Here is a 20,001-nt window from a genome sequence, read left to right on the forward strand (position 1 = left end):
CCATCTCTGACATTCACATATTGTTTTACATATTTTATCCAAATTTACCAAGCTATCATACTGAATGATCACATTTCAGTTTTCAGACAAGTATTAATCATATATATTGCTTATATATTGACTCTATGTTCATCTTTCCAATAGCTCAATATTTTTAACGTCCTCTCTTCCTTTAAATCATTAATGTTCACTTTTTGACCATTGGCAGTTTGTTGGCATATTCCATAAAATTCTTTAAAAATTCCTTTTCCCACCGCTGGGCATCATTACTTTCAGTGTCACTGGATGGCAAAGGGCAAATTCATGTTCTTTCTGCCTGAGTGCCCTCAGAGTTAAACTCTTTCCTCCTTTTTAACAGTTCTGTGCTAATGTCTGGGTAAAAAAATATCTTTTGCCCATTAACCTCCAATGGTTTCCCCTTTCATTTGCACCAACTGCTGCTGCACGCAAAATTCTTTCCCTATTCTGGAACCTTAAATGCTTCAAGATAGAGCTTGGCTTCTGACCAGGACAGAGGCAAAGGACTGATGCTCCCTTCCTATTTCTATATTATCCCCCACTTGTCTCCGCCCAATGACTTTGAGATCCAGTCTTGAAGGAAGGTAGTGATGTCCCTCCCTTCTATACCCTCCCTTAACTGAACAATTTTAACATTTGTTTCTTCTTCTATAATTTTCCAATTTTAGCCACATCTTCTCTTTATGCTTCCTTTTCTGTCTCCATTGTGTTAACTCTATCAGAGTTTTCCTCCACCTTATCTTCCACATCTGCCACCCTGTTTCTTAACCTACTCAGGGTCCCCTGAATTTTATTTAGCCCCTGGTCCAAGAAGTCTATTTTTTTTTAAAATCTAACTTTTCACAGAGGTGTCTCACCCCCTCTCCATTGCTTTCAAGACATCTCTTGGGGAAGGGTCTATATCCCCTCTCTATTGGATCACTCCTTCTGATTTGCACCTCCAGTTCTCGTTTCTACTATCACTGTCACTCCTCCATCTCCTGCTGTTGCTCCTCCACCTCCTCGCACCATTGTAGGGCTGATCTCTGCATTTGCAGGGTCCTCCCATCTATCCAGACTCTTCCCTTGCTCCGGGACGTTCCTGTTCCGCCTCTCGGCCGCCATTAATGCTTTGAACATGATCGTTGTTTTCAAGGCCTCGTCCCAGGCTCTTCCTCTTATGCTGGCTGCTTAATGCCCTTCAATCCCATTGCTCATTGGGAGTTTCAAACCTTTCTGGCTCCTTCTGTGTTGAAGGCCCGTCTCCGACGTTCCTTAACTCCTCCCACAATTCCACTGAGGGTATCTCTCGCTGGTCGGTTCCCAACTCCCAGCTGTTCCAGGAGAGGGAAAGCACCACCCCCCCCCCACCTTGACCTCGACTCACCTCCACCTACTTTCTTATTTTGTTCTTCGTATTGCAGGGAGGGGGTCTCTTCCACTCCATTCTTCGTCTCCAGTGCTGGCCTCGGGTCGCTTCCGCCACTTGGCAGGCTGGTTCAGTTACTTGCTTGTTTTTCTTCGTCCTTTTCATTTCCTTGTACCTTCTTCTGGCTCCTCCTATGTTTTTATTTTTTTGGCCGTTTTTAGTAGGTCTCAATTATTTTTGTCTTCTCAATCTGGGTTCGCTCCTCAGCTCCCATCAAGCGACACCACCACCCCCCCCCCCCCCCCCCCCACCCCATGAGATGATTTCTAACCAAAATGTTTCAAGTAAAAACTACTGGATTACACGATATTTACTCAAGTTCACCAAAGAAAGTCGGGACATTTAGAGTATTGTGTGTTGTTCTGCTCATCATATTACAGGAAGGATGTGGAGGCTCTGGGGAGATTGCAGAAGAGGTTCATTTGGATGTTGTCTCTGTTAGAGAGTAATAACTACAAGCAGAAATTGGACAAACCTGGACTGTTTTCTCTGGAACTGAGGGGGTGAATTGATAGAAGTTTATAAATATAAAGGGTTGTCTTTTTTCCCTTCGGAGTGAAAAAAATCAAATACAAGACGGCATCACTTTAAGATTGAATGGGGGTGGGGGAGTGGGAATGAACTTAAAAGATATTTACAAGGAAAGTTTTCTTAAAGAGTGGTAGGTACCTCTCATGTGCTGCCAAATATGATAACAATGCTCGGGAGACATTTAGTCAGCATATGACAGGTGGGGAATAGAGGGATTATGGACCGTGTGCAGGCAAAAGGGAGTTGTTTTAAGTCCTTGTGCAATACTGTTCTACATTATACAACTAAAGAACTTAAATAGTATGTAACTTGAATATAAGCATTAATTGTTGGTCACAATAAACTATCTCCAGGTTTCAAGTTATAATTGCACAGATGGAATCTATATTGGATATCTTGTTCAATTGTGTTTAGATTTTGTAAAGCTCAATCAATGTGATTGATAGAAATGGAAATTCATCACTTTTAACAATAATGTTAATTGAGATGGTAATGCAAACATCTAACATTTAACCCTAGTACTGTCATCTCTGTACTTTATGAAAGAAAATGTGTTTGAACTGAAAAAATATTACCTAGATTTTCCCCACGAGTGACTCAGAGTATTAATTGAAATGTTTCTTTATTGTAATTATTTCTACCAGCAAGACATTTCCTTTCCTTCCAAAACATAGGCTTATGTTTAATCACATATAGTTTATTACTAAATAATACGATCTTCAGTTTGTACTTCGATCACACTTTCTTTTAATGAGTTTTATACCTTTAGATTTTGAACATGAACGACATCTCCATATTGGTCCTTAGTCTGAACTGTGATGGTGGCAGGCCAGCTGCATTTGATGTAATCTTTATTCAATATCAGGGAAGTTTTCTGTGGATCTGCGTAGGAATCCGGTTGAAGCCATCTAACAACATGGAGAACAGCAAAAGAAATAACTTATGTTTTAACAAATGGATGAAGTTTAAGATTCTAGATTAAAATATTACCTTGCAAGTCGTCCACCACTGGAGCCAGGTATGCAGGCAATGAAATCCTCCAAAAATGAATGTTCATTGCTCTGCAGGTGGAGGGGAAGATTACCATCAAGTGCCTCCAAAATAGTCGGTGAATGAGACAAAGCAAGCCCCTTTCCTAATAAGCCAGCATGGTTTTTGCAGACCTGATAAAAAAAGAAATATGTGAGAGCTAAAAATAATGAAAACAATCAGCTATTTAAATATTGCAATTGACAGCTTACCTGCAAAGCTGATTCCTCAAGGAGTTCAAGATCTTCCTCTACTTCATTGCCTGTCCAAACACAGTTGATTTAAAAGCAGTGTAATTTTTATTTTACATTGTATTTTTTACTACTAATCAAAACATGACAATATAATTCTAAGTAATGCATGATGAATCCACCAATAAACTAAGAATGTTGCACAAATTCCTCTGAGTAAATTTGTGATGGTTAAAAGTAACATCCATACCAACAGGAAGTGCGAGGTCTTTTTTCATTAGCGATGCTGCACACATACTTCCAAGGTATGCCAATTCCTTTTCTAGTTGTAGGATTCCCTGTAAAACAAATATACTTCTGTGCCATGTGCCTCATTTAAAATTAAAGAAAAAGAGCTTTTGGATGGGACTTACAAAAATAAACAAACCTAAGGTTTACTTTTCCAGTATGCAAGGGCAGTCTTTGTATGGTTTTGGATACCCGAGTTAAGATCATAAATTAAAATCAGAAAGTCTAACCCAAAATATTTCAATTACAGGAGGTCTGTACAACATCATGGATTTGGATTTGAAAATTGGTGCAACCTTGTGGCAGTAGTGGTTAACTGTTCCATTCTCTAGTTCATGAATTCATTTAATTATTGTTCAACTCCAACTAGATGCATGAGAAAAGACTACAATTGACCCTCATACCAAATGTTATGTCAGACAAATGTGAGAATTTTCTCTCCAAAGAAACTCAGCATTTTCAAAATGCTTTTATTTCAGATCTCCAGCATCTGCAGTGTTTTGCTTTTGAATACAAGGATTTTGAGGCCATCCAGAAATTCAAGGGAAGTATACACAATAAATGACAGCTCCAAGGTGATTACAATAAAACAAAGCCACAGCACACTTGCAGCAATGCTGAATTTTGCATCAGTCTGACAATTTCAACAAAAATTACCATTTATCAGTGTCATTTTCCACTCTGTATGAGTGGAAATGAATAGGCATCAAGACAACAAAATCTGTAAATTATTGAGACTCGAGCACCAAGAGTGACACTTTTAAAAAAGAAACATCTCCATCCAATTCAAAATAATCACTGCACACAAAAACACTGGGAATCTTTTGAAATCTAGAGATGAGATCGGCATCCGATAATTTAAAACAATTCTAAGACTCCAACACTCAGTCTAATTAAAGGGTGCTTCACTCCACTCCAGGAATGAGTTTTTTTTAAACTCTGTGCTTGCTAACATCAATGATCGTAACACCAACAGAATGATGAATAGGATTGTCTGTAACACTCAATAAATTTCACTTTCAACTCCACTCCACTACTCTCACCTCCTGAAATTGGTTCCCCTCTGCCTTAACCCCATTCCTCATTAATCTTCCGTTACATTTTTGGGATGGATGGCAGGTAGTAGAGGGGTGGTATGCGCACAGATACAAGGCCTGGTGAGTCACTGATCTCTAAATTTGTCCCAACTTCAAAGGCCTTCACTTAAATTCTGACAACTGATCATCAAAATTGCAGATATCTATATAGATATGGTGCATCCAGCACTGGAACGAAAACCAAGGTGAATACATAGAAACATAGAAGATAGGAGCAGGAGTAGGTCATTCGACCCTTCGAGCCTGCTCCGCCATTCAACAAGATCATGGCTGATCTTAAAGTTCAGTACCCCGTTCCCGCCTTCTCTCCGTAACCTTTAATACCCTTATACTGAAGAAATAGATCTAATTCCCTCTTAAATATATTTAATGAACCTGCCTCTACTGCCCTCTGTGGCAATGAATTCCACAGATTCACCACCCTCTGGGTAAAGAAATTCCTCCTCATCTCGGTCCTAAATGGTTTGCCTATTATCCTCAAACCATGGCCCCGGGTTCTGGATTTTCCCATCATTGGAAACATCCCATCTGCATCCATTCTGTCCAGTCCTGCCAGAATTTTATATGTCTCTATGAGATCCCCTCTCAATCCCAATTTGCGCAATCTTTCCTCATAAGTCATTCCTGCCATTCCAGGTATCAGCCTGGTGAATCGCCTCTGCACTCCCTCCATTGCAAGAACATCCTTCCTTAGATAAGGTGACCAAAACTGCTCACAATACTCCAGGTGTGGTCTCACCAAGGCCCTGTACAGCTGCAGTAAGGTATCCTTGTTCCTATACTCAAACCCTTTTGATACGAAGGCCAACATACCATTTTCCTTTTTAACCGCCTGCTGTACCTGCATGCTCGCCTTCAGAGACTGATGTACAAGTACCCCTAGGTCTCTCTGCACTTCCCCATCTCTTAATCTATTGCCATTCAAATAGTAATCTGCCCTCCGGTTTGTATTACCAAAGTGGATAACCTCACATTTATCCACATTGTAGTGCATTTGCCATGATTCTGCCCAGTCCCTCAATTTATCCAAATCACACTAGAGTTCCTGACCCCCCTCTTCTGTGCACACAACCCCTCCTAGCTTAGTGTCATCTGCAAATTTGGAGATATTACATCCAATCCCCTCATCCAGATCATTAATGTAAATTGTGAACAGCTGGGGTCCCAGTACAGATCCCTGTGGTACCCCACTGGTCACCACCTGCCACTCAGAAAACAAGCCATTTATCCCAACTCTCTGTCTTCTATCTGCCAGCCAGTTCTCAATCCACATCAATACTTTGCCCCCAATCCCATGAGCCTTGATTTTGGAAGCCAGTTGTTTATGCGGGACCTTATCGAAGGCCTTTTGGAAGTCCAGGTACACCACATCCACTGGCTCTCCTCTATCTATTTTACCTGTCACAAAGTGATGTGGAGTGTTTCAAGCCCAAACTGCTGTCGGAAATTTGTTATTTACACGTGAGAAATTTTGGAATTGAAAATTATTTGATTTTCATCTCCTTTTTTATTATTTTACTCTCCTATTTTGGGTTTTTTTTAAAACTGTTCTCAGTCCCTGCAAAATCTCTTCGTTGGTTTACCAGACGAGGTTGTGCTTATGTGTGTATTTTTATCTATATATAATATACTTATATATTTTGGCGAATAAGTCGAGACGCAAAACCTTCAAAAATCACTTGAAAAATAGGGTTCGACTTATATGCAAGATCAGTGGTTCTCAACCTTTTTCTTTCCACTCACATCTCACTCTAAGTAATCCCTATGTCATTGGGGCTCTGTGATTAGTAAGGGATTGCTTAAGGTGGGATGTGGGTGGAATGAAAAAGTTTGAAAACCACTTTTTAATTGTACCTAATTGACTTGTTATGTGCAGGGTTTCATAACTCCAAAGGAAATGGGCCAATGACAATTTTTCTCAAGCAAAATATTTCAGTAACAATTGAGTTCTAGAGCAGTGGTTCTCAACCTTCCTTTCACACCCTCATCCCACCTTAAGCAATCCCTTACTAATCACAGAGCACCGATGGAATAGGGATTACTTAAAGTGGTATGTGAGTGGAACAAAAAAGTTTGAGAACCACTGCGCAAGATATAAATTTTGAGACCTTAAATTCAGATCAAAAACTGTTTGATGCTGATTCTGCATGTAAATCAACCACTGCCAGCGGTTCCATTCCCCAACACCTCTCCTGGGCACCGTCATAACCCACCGAGATTTTCTACAATTATAGAGCCCGAGGTACCCGGTCCTATGCAGGAGCCTGAGGTCACGGCTCCTGCCCAGTAAGCCAAGGTTGGTGCTCTGGTGAAAAAGGTCATCAATCCTGCCACGTGGTAGAAGCAGTGCCCTCATTCTCTGGAGCAGGAGTGAGAAGTTCCCGGTCCTGCAGGGAGGACGAGGTCGCCATTTCCACCGGAGGATCAAATCGCTGCTCCTGCTCCAGAGAACGAGGTCATCACTCCTGCCACGTCGGCCCAAGATGCCCATTGCTGCTGGAAGAACGATGTTGTTGCTCCTACTTGGGAGACCAAGTTTGCCGCTGCTGTCCCGTTAGGCCGAGGATTTTTTTAACATGCTTAATTTACAGGTTTGTTACTTGGTGATTGGGATGTTTTAAAAAATGTTGGGTTGTTGCTGGGACTGATATACAATAAACCTTTAAAGTTAGGCTAAAAAAGGGGAGTCGACCTATCTGCCAGTCAACTGAAATGCCAAAATATATGGTATATTAAAAATATATCTATCTGCATTATGATATATATATTTTTTTAAAGTTTAGCAATTTGATGAATTCATTTTTAAAGATGTCCTCATTTTTATTTTATTGATTCCATTATTTTGTTTTACTTCCACAGCCAAACTTTTATATGCCTTTCATCTTAATTGGATAATTACAAAAATAAAAGTACCTCTTCAGGACCAGGACTGAATTCGTAACCCACAACCACACATTTGAAACCATAAAATGAGGCCTTTTCGTCTTTCACATAGTCTGATGCAGTCTCCAAAGAGAAGATGGCTTCATTTCCTATATATGTATATAAAAAAATTACATTTGAATCTTAAAATAGAATGCAAAAAAATCCACTGATATTTCCATGTATCATCTGGCATGCAAACATTATATTTTGGACCACTTTCAGCTTCATTCATTTTCACAATTTGATTTCTCCAAGGTATTTTCATTTTCACAAAGATGCCTGAATTTTTACTTAAATTCTTAAAACAATAGAAAAGGTACTGCCTCTACACATACCTCTTGGAATGTTTAAAGTTAACTGCTGGAATTATTGAAGAGAATGTGAGGAATTTAGTTAATGGTAATTATTGCAGGATCAAACAACAAAAGGCAAGAGATGAATCTAATTTCAGGACACTTATCCAAAAATCTCTGCCTCACAATGGGAAATTTCAATCCCCCGGTTTGCCTTCCACTTCTTTTATTACCCTAAGTTTTGTTTCCTGTTTCTTTGCTACAGCATTTCTCTCTCACTCCTCCCAAGTCCAGTATTCTTCATTTAAACGTTATTCCTCAAGACGCAGAATACATCCCAAGGTAATGAAACATTAAGAAACTCTTGGTATTGTAGCAACCGTGTTGCAGTACAAAATGAAGAACAAGAACATGATCAGATGTAGTCGAGTCACAGTTCAATAAAAGTCATTTACTCAAACAGTCACATGCAACTTTTATAAACACCGTGCATGCCAAATGATGTCATTGCACTGTGACGTCATGACATCACTCAGAACTCCCGAGCCGGTTTGATTAAACCTCCAGTAAGCCGCTACATTCCCCACCCCCCACCTCACCCCACGAACCGGTGATAGGAGACTAAACCTCTGGTGCCATTATTGTCCACCGCTTTTGGGCGGTGGTCGTCCACGCCTTTGTATTGGGGTTCGTGGCAAGGGCCGATCAAGGTCAAGATGACCGTGCCTTTGTCAGTCAATCGTAAATGTCTCTGGATATCCAGTACACAAGCTGTTTCGTAGCACTCTGAAGGGGCCCCCATAGGCCCGTGTGCACCTCTACACACAACCACAAACTCAACATTCCCGGATGGAGGTCCTTTGGGATGAAGGGTGGCATTGTTCCATGCCTTGATGTGGGAACTGGGGCCAATTTTCCAAGTTGCTCCTGAAGTCTGCCTAAGACTTTAGTCGGTGGTACCTCCTGTGTGCGTGCTGTGGGCACGATCTCCCCAGGTACCACAAGCGGGGCTTCATAAACCAACACTGCCAATAAGGAGTTGAGATCCTCCTTGGGTGCTGTTCTTATTCCCAGGAGGATCCAGGGCCGCTTGTCCACCCAATCAGGCCCTGAAGGTGGGCCATCAGTGCAGCCTTCATGTGCCTATGGAACTGCTCCACCAGGCTGTCGTATGTTGGAGCTGCATTCACAGCAGTCATGACAAAATATCACAGAGTGCGGAGGTAAACTGTGGGCCTCTGTCGGAGGTGACGTGTGTGGGTAGGCAGAAATAAAAGCGCATCAATCAATCATAGGAACTGCCTCAGGCCATCCAATGAATATAGTGACAACTACCTAGATCCTCATGATACCGGAAGCAGGCCAACAATGTTGACGTGAACGTGGTCGAATCTGACTGCGGTGGCTGGAAAAGCTGAAGCAGTGCCTTTCCATTTTTTGCAGACTGGCAGCCCGTCCACATCTTTGCTCAGAACATGACCTACTTTTTGAGTCCATGCCTTTCAAACTTGTTTGCTATCAGGCGGAATGCCACTCTAATGGAGGGGTGGGACAGTCCATGAATGAATGGCATTGAAAATGCAACATCTCCACGCAGCAGGGACAGAAGGGCAAGGCTGACCTGTGGAAACGTTGCACAGAAAGGTGGTTCCTTGCGGCTCAAAGGCTACATTCTTGAGTTGCAGGCTTGTGACAGCAGTTCTGTAAGCCTGGAGTTTGTTGTCCTGGCACTGAGCTTTGGCGAGCGCCATGTAGTCTACACACGGAGAAAGGGCACGTACTACTTAAACAGAGGAGCAGGACAGGGAGTTTGCCACCACATTACTCGTACTAGAGATATGTTTTATCCTGGTTGAAAACTCGGATATGTAAGATAGGTGGCGTTGTTGACAGGCTGACCAGTGATGTGAAGGCGAGCGTTAGCAGTTTGTGATCAGTAAACAGCGTGAAGTCACTGCCTTCCAAAAAACAGCGCAAATGTCTGACCGCTAGGTACAGAGCCAGCAGTTCCCAAGCAAGGGTGCTGTATTTTGTTTCCGGAGGGCGGAGGTGTCTACTAAAAAATGCTAGAGGTTTCCATTGTCCATTGGTGTACTGATCCAAGACCCCCCCCCCACTGCCATGTTGGATGTGCCTATTGTCAAGGTGGTTGGTGCATCCATTTGTGGATGGACCAGCAATGTAGCCTTCACTAGGGTTTCTTTCATCTGCTGGATGCTACCGTCATCTTCTTTGTCCACTTGAATTCTTTGGTATCGCTGGGCATGAGGTCGAAAAAGGGTTGCATAATATGAGCTACAGAGGGTAGAAAATGATGATAGAAACTGACCATCCCCACAAATTCCTGGAATCTTTTGATGGTATCGAGCCTCATGAATTTGAGGATGGTTCCCACCTTGCTAGGCAACGGAATGACATGATGACCCAAGAACTCAATGGAGGGCTGTCTGAATTTTCGCTTGGCAGAGTTCACAGTTAGCTCGAACTCCTGTAGGCAGTGGTAAACGCAGATGCTGTAGGAGCTCTTTGTGGGGGTGGGTAGCTGGCGACGAGTATGTTGTCCAAGTATACAGAAAGGAAGTCCGTGCCACGCCCCATTGCATCCATCAGTTACTAGAATGTTTGTGCCCAAAAGGTATTCTCAAAAATTCTAAGGGACTGAATGGCATTATGATGGCGATCTTGGGCACATCCTCTGGGTTTACAGGGATTTGGTGGTACCCATGCACCAAGGCAATTTTAGAAAATATTCTGGCCCCCTGAAGATTAGCTGTCAAGTCCTGTATATGGGGCAGTGGGTAGCAGCCTGCAGTGGTAGTGTCGTTAGGACACCTGTAATTCCCACCAGGTCTCCAGCCTTCCTTGAGCTATCAGACCTGCGTATGATTCAAAGTTCTTCCATTTTGTGGAACTCCTGTTTTGCAAGCCACAACTTGTCGGGTGTCAGGCACTGGGCTTGGGCATGTAGAGGAGGTCCTTGAGTGAGGATGTGGTGTGCAATGCCTTGTTTGGTGTGGCAGCGGAGAACTGGGGAGTGACAATGTCCGGAATCTCCGCAAGAAGTTTGGCGAATTTGTTGTTCGAGTACTCCACGATGTCTAGGTGCGGGGTGAGTAGTTTGGCTTTTCCAAGGTGGAAGTTTGGAATGTTGTGGTGTTCACCAACCAGTGCCACTAAGGAAGCCGGCACCCAGCAATTGCTGGGACATAGAAGCAAGAATGAAATTCCATGTGAACATTGTCACCGAATTTTGGGGTATAGTCCATGTGCCGTACATATGAATCAAATTGTTATTCACCGCAGTGATGCCAGCCCCATGCTTCTGGTACAGGTGTCAAACCCTGAAGGATGAAGGACACTAACCTCCGCACCTGTGTCGACTAGAAATTTGTGCTGGGGCAGTTCATCCCAGATGTACAGTAGGATGTTACGGTGGCCAGCCGTTGTAGCCATTGTCATGGAGCCATATTTGTCTGGGGGAACGTGCGCTCTCGGCACCAGTACTTATGGAGCCTGGGCCTTTGGGTGGGACGCAGCACTAATTTCTTTGGGCCTTGTGCCTTCCTGTTCCACGCGCCACAGAATGTCTGCACGGGCGGCCACTGTTCGAATGTTATGAATGTCCTCATCAGCCAACATGAGGCGGATGTCTTCTGGCATATGCTCTAAAAACAATTGCTCGAAGTGCAAGCAAGGCCTATGGTCGTCTCCCAGTGCCAACATGTTGTTTATTAGCTCCGAAGGGGCACAGTCCCCCAGGCCATTGATATGGAGGAGCAGCTCGCCCACATCATGAGAGACTGTAAATCCAGAGAAGGAGGGCTTTTAGGACTTCATACTTGCCGAGAGCTGGTGGGTCCCAAGGGAAATCCATTACTTGACTGGTCGTGTTCTGATCGAGGGCACATGATAGTACTTAGTGGCATCCACTTTGATCTCGCAAATGTGGAACTACACCTCAGCTTGCCCGAGCCAAACTTCAGGTTGAGTGGTCAAAAAGATAGGTAGTTTGAGCAAAACCACTATGTTGTCCATGTCGGGTCCAAAATCTGTTTGGGCCCATCAGGGTCACCAATGTAGCAACTGGGTCACAATGTGAAATGAAGAATGAGAAAATGATCAGACCTCGTCGAGTTGAAGTTCAGTAAAAGCCGTTTACTCAGTCACACACAGCTTTTTAAAACCCACACGTTCCAAATGACATCTTCGCATTGTGACATCATGACATCACTCGGAACCTCCTGAGCCGGTTCGAATAAGTCTCTGGTGAGTCTGCAGCATCTCTCTGCTGAGAACTGAAATTTCCATTGTTGAATATAGATATTACTCAAGCATTATTAAGCAATACTCCAGCCTAGACAAAAGCTGTGAAGCAGGTCTGAGAGTCAGCTATTTCACAAAAAATGAATGTCACCAGGTATTATTTTCCTTTTGATACAAATATCATAAATAATATAAATTAATATATTTTAATCAGGTTTCCATATTTTAATAAAATATGTGCCACATTGGTTTTCTTCCTCATACCTGGTAAAATAAGGACTGTGGTCGGCCATCCAGTGGAACCAGAAAATTTCTTTAATTCTATCCATGAATTAAGATCATGGGTTGTATTTTTAGGACCAAATCCTGAACTTTGGGCAGGTTTATTTGGAATCAGCAAACGGAGGGCATCTTCCGGCTGTGCGGTACCACATAATGGGTCAAACTCAACAGACATCCACCTCACACAATCTGGAAAAGTTACCTAAAAAGAACAAAGGCACTATTTTGATCTCCATAGCTTCAACTATTCAATGTTTCCTTGTGAGGATCCAAGTTTCAGTATAACTTAAAAATGATTAAAATTGAAACACTTTCAAACAACCTTAATCATTTTGTTATAATTTAATATTCCAATTTTTACAGGTCAGAAAAATAACAGCAATGAATGGAAAACATAGAAAAAGTACATACAACACATGTCCACATCTTCAAGGTATTATTTGCCATAACGTGAACATTGACAAATAACCTGATTTCGAGACCTCACTCTCGCTACTTATTATCCCAAATGTGACGTGGATCTTGAAATGAACTAGTGAGTTTTAGAAGTCATATTTATTTAAATTAACATTTGTAATTCTGATTGAATTAGTACATACCTTTAATTGACTGACACTTGCAGGCTTATACGGATGATCACTCTCCACCACAGAATAATGATTAGATGTCGTACAAGCTGAGAGGCCTTGCTCAGGCTGGTTGCCTGTTGCACTGTCTGTTGACTGATTTGGATTGAAGGCAGGTGGAGCATATTTCTGATTTAATGTTGCAACTGGAGGCAAAAGCTCATGTACAAGACCAAAAACTTCAACTGCAGCCTATTCAAGAAAAGCAAAACGATAGGAGGCAAAAGACAAAGAAATAATTCTGAAGATAACCACATTAATAAAACCAGCACTGAAATGAAAAAATACCTACTTTTGGTACATTAGCAGCAACTGGTGCAATGTAAGCCAAAATAAGTGGAAGCAGCATTGATAATAGGCTGGACGAGCTGAGTAGTTCTGGAATATCTTCAGCTGAACAAAAATAGAAACTGTTTTATCCATTCTTATAGTTTGAGATCAAAACATTGCATTGTTCTGATGTAAATATATATTACAAAGGAAGATCATTGTTTTAGATAGCTGCATGTTTGCTTTTTTTCTGCAATTAAAACCAATTTGTTGAATCTAATGAAAAGGAACAACTTCAGTGCAACACCACTGAATCAAAATAGGCTCAAGATAAATGAGTCTGCATCACACTTAACATCATCATCAAAAGTAAACTGATATACAAGATCAATGGAAAGGAAGCTTCAACTAGTTTATGTACCAAATATGTAAATATTGCTTAATCCATGCTGGCCTGCTTAAGGTCAGATAGATACTTTCTTCCCAAACTATTTAAATATTGCTTTTCTCAATTGTGCAAGGTCTGAAGTTCAATAAATACCAAGAAAATTCAATGTAGCACCTTTAATACCAAAATACAATTTTTTAAAAATTTAGACATACATACAGTGCAGGATCGGGCCATTTCAGTCCATGAATTGTGCTGCCCAATTTACACCCAATTAGCCTACAGCCCTGGTATATTTTGAATGGTGGGAGGAAACCAGAGCACCCGGGTAAAATCCATGCAGGCAGGGGAAGAACGTACAAACTCCTTACAGACAGCATGGGATTCGAACCTCGGTCGCAATCGCTGGCACTGTAAAGGTGTTGTGTTACCAACCATGCCAATTTTTAATCTGCTCAATTTGACTTGCTCTTCCCAGCTCATATTGATTCCTTCAACAGCTCAAACACAGCAATTATGTTACAAATTATTTGCTTTGTGGAGCATGATTTACATACAACTTTATAGTTTATTTCAATTGAGCAATTTAAGAAGACGCCATTTTTACCATCAACTGCCAGAGCTCTGTGCAACAAATCTTTAGCTGCGTGAACAACAGCAGACACAACAGAAAGGGCTCTGCTGCAGTTTTTATCTTCCTCATTGGCTTTGCTAAGCAATTGTGACTGCAGATCTCCATCAAATTCACTCCTATAATTTAAAAGAGCACATGTTAATGGCGCGAATCCCTCTTTACTGGTGATTTATTGTGCGTTATAATCAAAACATTGTGACATTAGCTCTTTTGTTCAAACCAAAAACCAGTCAGTCACCACACTGTAGAAAAGAGTATTTACGACAGTGAACAGAGAAAAAACCCAGACATCATATTATTGATAATGCAAAAGGAAAAACAAATCCAGGAACAATGCTTTCAGTCAATATTATGACCTCAAATATGAGCAGAATCGACATATACATAGAGTGAACTATTTCAAAACATGTTCTCGCACTAACTAATCTGACCCATAGAATAACATCAGAATTGGTGGCAATGTTCTAATTTTACAGCGACAAAATAACCTGGTATAATTTGCACTCCTCCTTACTAATCCATATTTGCACTGTAAATTGACATGCATGGTTTTGAAGTAAGATGATCTTCACTTTGATGCTTTCAATTGGCTTTCCGCACACTGACCTCCATTTTCATCAACTGAACAACAAGATTAAAACCAGTATTAAAATTCTATCATCCATAATCTACCCAGAGCCTTCAACCATTTCATTATCTTTCTTTGGGTTTCCCTATGAGTCATTTTTGATCCAATACTTAAACTTCAAAACTGTCTCCAAAGTCCACCACGACCTCAGTCTATCTCTTTTGTTTTGCAGCTTTCCTCAATCCAGCATTCACATTCCACTCAATTCAGGATAACTGTGCATGCAATTCAACTTGCTTGATTATCTTGAGTAGTTTTGTTTGAAAGCCAGCTTCATTTCACCTCTAATTATCTCCTACTCTGGCCAGTCTTAAACCACAAAACAAAAAAACCTAAAAGTTCCCCGAATACTGTGCAATCCTCTGACCTGAAGATTGAAATTAGTAATAAAAACAGACAATATTAAAAATATTCAACAAGTCAAGAACCAAGAACAAATTTTGATTTTCATTTCAGGTTGCAAATATCGCTTCGATTTTCTCATAACAACAGGAAAGATATCAATAAGATTGAAAGAATACAGAGATTTGCAAGGATGTTGCTGGGACTTGAGAAACTGAGTTACAGGGAAAGGTTAAACAGGTCAGGATTTTATTCACTGGAACATCAGAATACAGGGAGGGTATTATGAGGAGCAAGATAGAGTGAATGCAGGCCAGCTATTTCCACTGAGGTTAGATGAGACAAGAACTAGGAGGAAAGGGAACATTAGGGAGAACTTCACACAGCATGCTAAGAGTGTTGAACAAGGTGAAATGTTGAAATCGATTTTGACATGTAAGAACAATAGGACAGATACATGGATGGGAGGGGTATGGAGGACTATGGTCTGGGTGCAGGTCTCTAAGTAGAATAATAGATCAACACAGGATAGATGGGCTGAAAGGTCTTTTTCTGTGCTTTAATGTTCTATGGTTCTATGGGTAGGAAAGGGGATCAAATTGACATTGGCTCAAAGGCATTTTTTGGGATTCAGCAAAGACAGGAATTTGATTAATGTGGAATATTGATTTTATTATCAGATTTGGAAACTTTAGCATGCAAATTTATCTTGACTTGAGTTTGAATCCAATCCAGAATGATAACTTTCTTTCACTGACACCTGACATTGTCTACAAAATCTGTCTGGACATAAAATCTAATACTAACCAAAAGTTAGAACATGATGACAAACTGTTCCAAATTCAGTAACTCAACAATATTTACCATGGTAAATTTATTGTTTAAGCTACAGTGAAACCCTGATTTTACACGTGCCGATTTAATGAGAATTCAGATATAATGCAATGATTGATTTTATATACTTGTATACATATACATGCATATGTAGCACATTAATGGAATGCACAATATAAATAGTAATTTACATAGCTCAGCAAATTATAAAGGTATGTAAAGCATATCAATAATATATAAAACATAGAAACATCTGATTACTTTAACACGGATAGTTATAATTCTAAAACCCATCCCCTTATGGCTAAAAAAGAAAATAATGTAACTGATTCCTGGAGTTAAATAACAAAATATTAAAGTTTAAGTTTTCTATTATGCCTAAAAACTGTGGAAAAGATTCAAGAATGGTTCCCACAACATTTGAAACCTTCTATTTTGAGTTATTAATTGAATAACAAATCTTTTGTTGGTTTAAACAGGACATAATGTCCCTTAGCTACTGAGCATGGGTAGGCGGGGCAGTATCCTTCCATCAAAGCAATATTGCATGCCTGGCTAAGAGAGAGGAAAAAGACAGAACTTTTGATTGGAGTTAAAAGAACCTCATCCTCTCCAATTGTGACTAAAAGAGCAACCAAAGGATTAGGCTCTAGATTTAAATTATGGATTAAGAATAAAGTTTGAAACACATCACTATCCTTCAAGACAAGGACACGTCCAAAACAAGTGGATTAAAGAAGGCTCTCCCCTCTTACATTTATCAGTGCAAGGGTCTTCATCTGAATAAATACAAGATAATTTACCTTTAGACATATGAGCCCTATGAACAAATTTAAATTGTAACAATGACATGCACATAAAGTTATGGTATTAACCAAAAATATTGAATCCCAAACCTCATCCAAAATCCTGTTCCCAGCCATTTTTAATTTTAACTAAGGGAACATGCCTTAAGCCTATCTTAAATAATGGATATTAGACCTTTATGAGAAAGTTGTAAATTATAAAAAAAAATCAATAAAGTTCACAACAGGCACCCGAGGAAAATTAAGTATCTGAGATTGGTGTCTGATTTGCAGATATTTGAAAAAAAATGAGTATTTGGTCAGTTGAACTTTTCAGAAATCTGTTCAAATGGCACAAAACCAATCTGTAGCAATCATGAAAAGCAAAATCAAGTAAAGGTTAAAAAGATGATTGGACAGAATAGGACGTGAAAGAAAAAAAAAGCCATGAAATCCAAAATGTTTTCTAAACTGCACCCAAAATCTCAGAGTTAGCCTGACAACCAGATTGTCAATTGATTTATTTACGGAAAAAGCAAGTGAGGAACTAAGTGCTGAGATTTAAAAAGAAGTTTTTAGCAGAATTCAACTCCATTGCTACCCAAACTGGACAATCCATTCGATTATGATAATGTATCCAAAACATAAGTTTATGTATATTGACCACCCAATAATAAAATCTGAAATTAGGTAGCGCCACAAAATACCTTTGGATTTTTGAAGATGAACTTTAGACGAGGGTACTTACCCTTATTAAAAGATGATATAATCGAATCAAGTGAATCAAAAATTAATTTGGGAATGAAAATTGGTAATGGATTGAAAATGATATAAAAATGTTGGTAAAATATTCATTTTAATAGAATTAATACAACCAATCAAAGACATAGACAGGGGCAACATTGGAGACTGTTTCACGTGTTTTAATAAAGCAAGGATATTTTCTTTAAAAAGCTGCTTTTGATTCTTTGTAACTGTAATACCAAGATGGGTAAATTGATTTCTCACAATTTGAAAAGGAGATAAATGTATACTGATGCAGGAACATTCAAAGGGAAAAGTTCACTTTTATGCAGGTTTAATCTATGTCCTGAAATATGACTAAATTTTGAAAGTAATGATACCAGGGAGGGTAAGGAAGTGTCAGGACTAGATACAAGAAACAAAAGGTCATCACCATAAAGGGAAACTTTATGTTTAATTCCCTTTCTACAGATCCCTAAAATATTCTCACCCTCTTGAAATGCAATCACTAATGGCTCTAAGGCCAAATCAAGAAGTAATGGGCATAAAGGACACCCTTGGCGGGTTCCCCATTGGAGATTAAAAAGGTGTGACTGTTGAAAATTAGTAAGAATTTAAGCCGTAGGGCATGAATACAGTAATAAAACATGGCCGAAAATTGAATTTTTACAAAATTGCAAATAAATATCTCTATTTTACCCAATCAAACACTTATCTGCAACTAAAGATAGAACACATTCAGGAACCACACTGGGAGGTAAATACAAAATATCGAATAATTGACGTATGTTAAAATAAGAAGTTTTTAATAAAACCAGATTGATCTCCAGAAATGATTGATGTTAAAATATTCCCATCCATGGGCCAATACTTTCACCAAGATTTTCACAACAATATTTAATAAAGAAAATCGGCCTGTAGGAGGAGCACTCAGCTGAATCTATACCTTTCTTTACTATGAGAAATATACATGCTTTGTTAAAGGTTACTGGAAGATTACCTTGCTTAAATGAATCCGATAACAGAACTTAAGTGCAGTGAAAGCAATTGAGAAATGATTTAAAAAATCTAACAGGAAACCCATCAGGTCCTGGAGATTTTCCAGATTGCAAGCAATGAAAAAATAGCAGAAGCTATTTTCTCTTGCAATATAGGCTTATCTAATCTAGCTTTGTTAATGAAAGAAAGTGAGGGAATATTTAATAGATCCAAAAAAAAAACTATTCATCGAACTGTTATCATCTGGAAATTCAGAAGTATAAAGTTTCCTGAATGTATCATTTACCTCAGAATGATCTGCAGTAGTGTTATCATCTCCATTCAAATCTTTGTAATTTATCACTTGGCTTCAAAACCTCTCAACTGATTAGCTAAAAACTGACTAGATTTGTCGCCGTGAATATAAAATCAACTCTTTTCAAAAGTTGGCATTCAATCAAATTTAGTTTTAAGTTCAATTTGTTTTTTTTATATAAATCTAGGTTTTTAATTTGAGCATGTTTTGATCTATTTGTTTAATTTAATTAACTAATTCTAATCTTAAATTCACTGAATAAGAAATAATCTGACCCTGAGAAACACTTTCATAGCATCCCAAACAATCAAACTGGAAGAAAAAAAGTTATCTGCTCTTCCATAAATTTCACAAAATCATTATCTAATAGTAAAGTCGAATTTAAAAGTCTTTTTATTTGAGAGAGGCCAGGAAGGGTCATGGATACCACAGGGGTGTGATCTATACTCTAATAAACATAAAAACAAGTCCATGGGATCAATTGATTATCAATAAGAAAATAGACAATTCACAAAAAAGTGTGATGAATGCCTGAAAAGAAAAAAATACTCTTTCCAACTTGAATGAAGAAAATGCCAAATATCACAGATACCATAATTAGATAAGAAAGAGTGAATTAATGAGGCAGATTTACTCATTGTAACAGGGTTAGGGGACAAACGGTCCAAAGCAGGATCTAGCCAACAATTAAAATCCCAACCCAACACCAGAGAGTATAAACTCAAATCTGGTAGAGAAAAAAAAGTATTTTAAGAATCCACATTATCTACATTAGGGACATGAACATTAGCAAAAACTACTATTTTATTTAAAATTTCCCCAAAACAATAATACAGACACTCCCCGACTTACGACTGTAATTGGGACCAAAGGATCAGTCATATCTTGAAATGGACACAAGTTGGAATTTTGTCCATGTGTGTGGAGTATCAAAGTCTTAAAGTAAACTTTTTCATCAAATGTTGTATTTGACAAACTGTCACAGGGATACAGGGCACGCAAGAGCCAAAATGTGCATACTTATTTTGTTAGTTGGCGTCCCATGGTCCATCGGCTGGCCGCAGTCACCTTGATTCCTGTGCGCATGTGCGAGTCTTCGGTTGCCGCATGTGTAGTGGGTTCGTGTATTGG

General features: G+C 39.6%; 1 protein-coding gene and 1 long non-coding RNA gene across 17 annotated transcripts in view; one reads left to right on the forward strand and one right to left on the reverse strand.

The window, feature by feature from the left end:
• Nucleotides 1-20,001, reverse strand: part of mycbp2 (MYC binding protein 2) — a 291,326-nt gene that overhangs the window by 160,133 nt on the left and 111,192 nt on the right. For all 16 annotated transcript variants that reach the window (XM_069890301.1, XM_069890291.1, XM_069890299.1 and 13 more), the window contains 9 exons: nt 14,217-14,359; nt 13,244-13,344; nt 12,925-13,143; nt 12,308-12,527; nt 7,476-7,594; nt 3,428-3,515; nt 3,199-3,248; nt 2,948-3,120; nt 2,721-2,865 (listed from right to left, as the gene is read on the reverse strand). In XM_069890301.1, the coding sequence (XP_069746402.1) occupies nt 2,721-2,865; nt 2,948-3,120; nt 3,199-3,248; nt 3,428-3,515; nt 7,476-7,594; nt 12,308-12,527; nt 12,925-13,143; nt 13,244-13,344; nt 14,217-14,359 (1,258 nt within the window). The remainder of the gene's footprint in view (nt 1-2,720; nt 2,866-2,947; nt 3,121-3,198; nt 3,249-3,427; nt 3,516-7,475; nt 7,595-12,307; nt 12,528-12,924; nt 13,144-13,243; nt 13,345-14,216; nt 14,360-20,001) is intronic.
• On the forward strand, nt 12,057-13,784 carry LOC138738994 (uncharacterized). Its single transcript, XR_011341941.1, has 3 exons — nt 12,057-12,197; nt 12,689-12,860; nt 12,948-13,784. It is a non-coding gene; the product is annotated as an uncharacterized lncRNA (long non-coding RNA).

This window comes from Narcine bancroftii, chromosome 7 (genome assembly GCF_036971445.1).
Source record: "Narcine bancroftii isolate sNarBan1 chromosome 7, sNarBan1.hap1, whole genome shotgun sequence".
NCBI lineage: Eukaryota > Metazoa > Chordata > Chondrichthyes > Torpediniformes > Narcinidae > Narcine > Narcine bancroftii.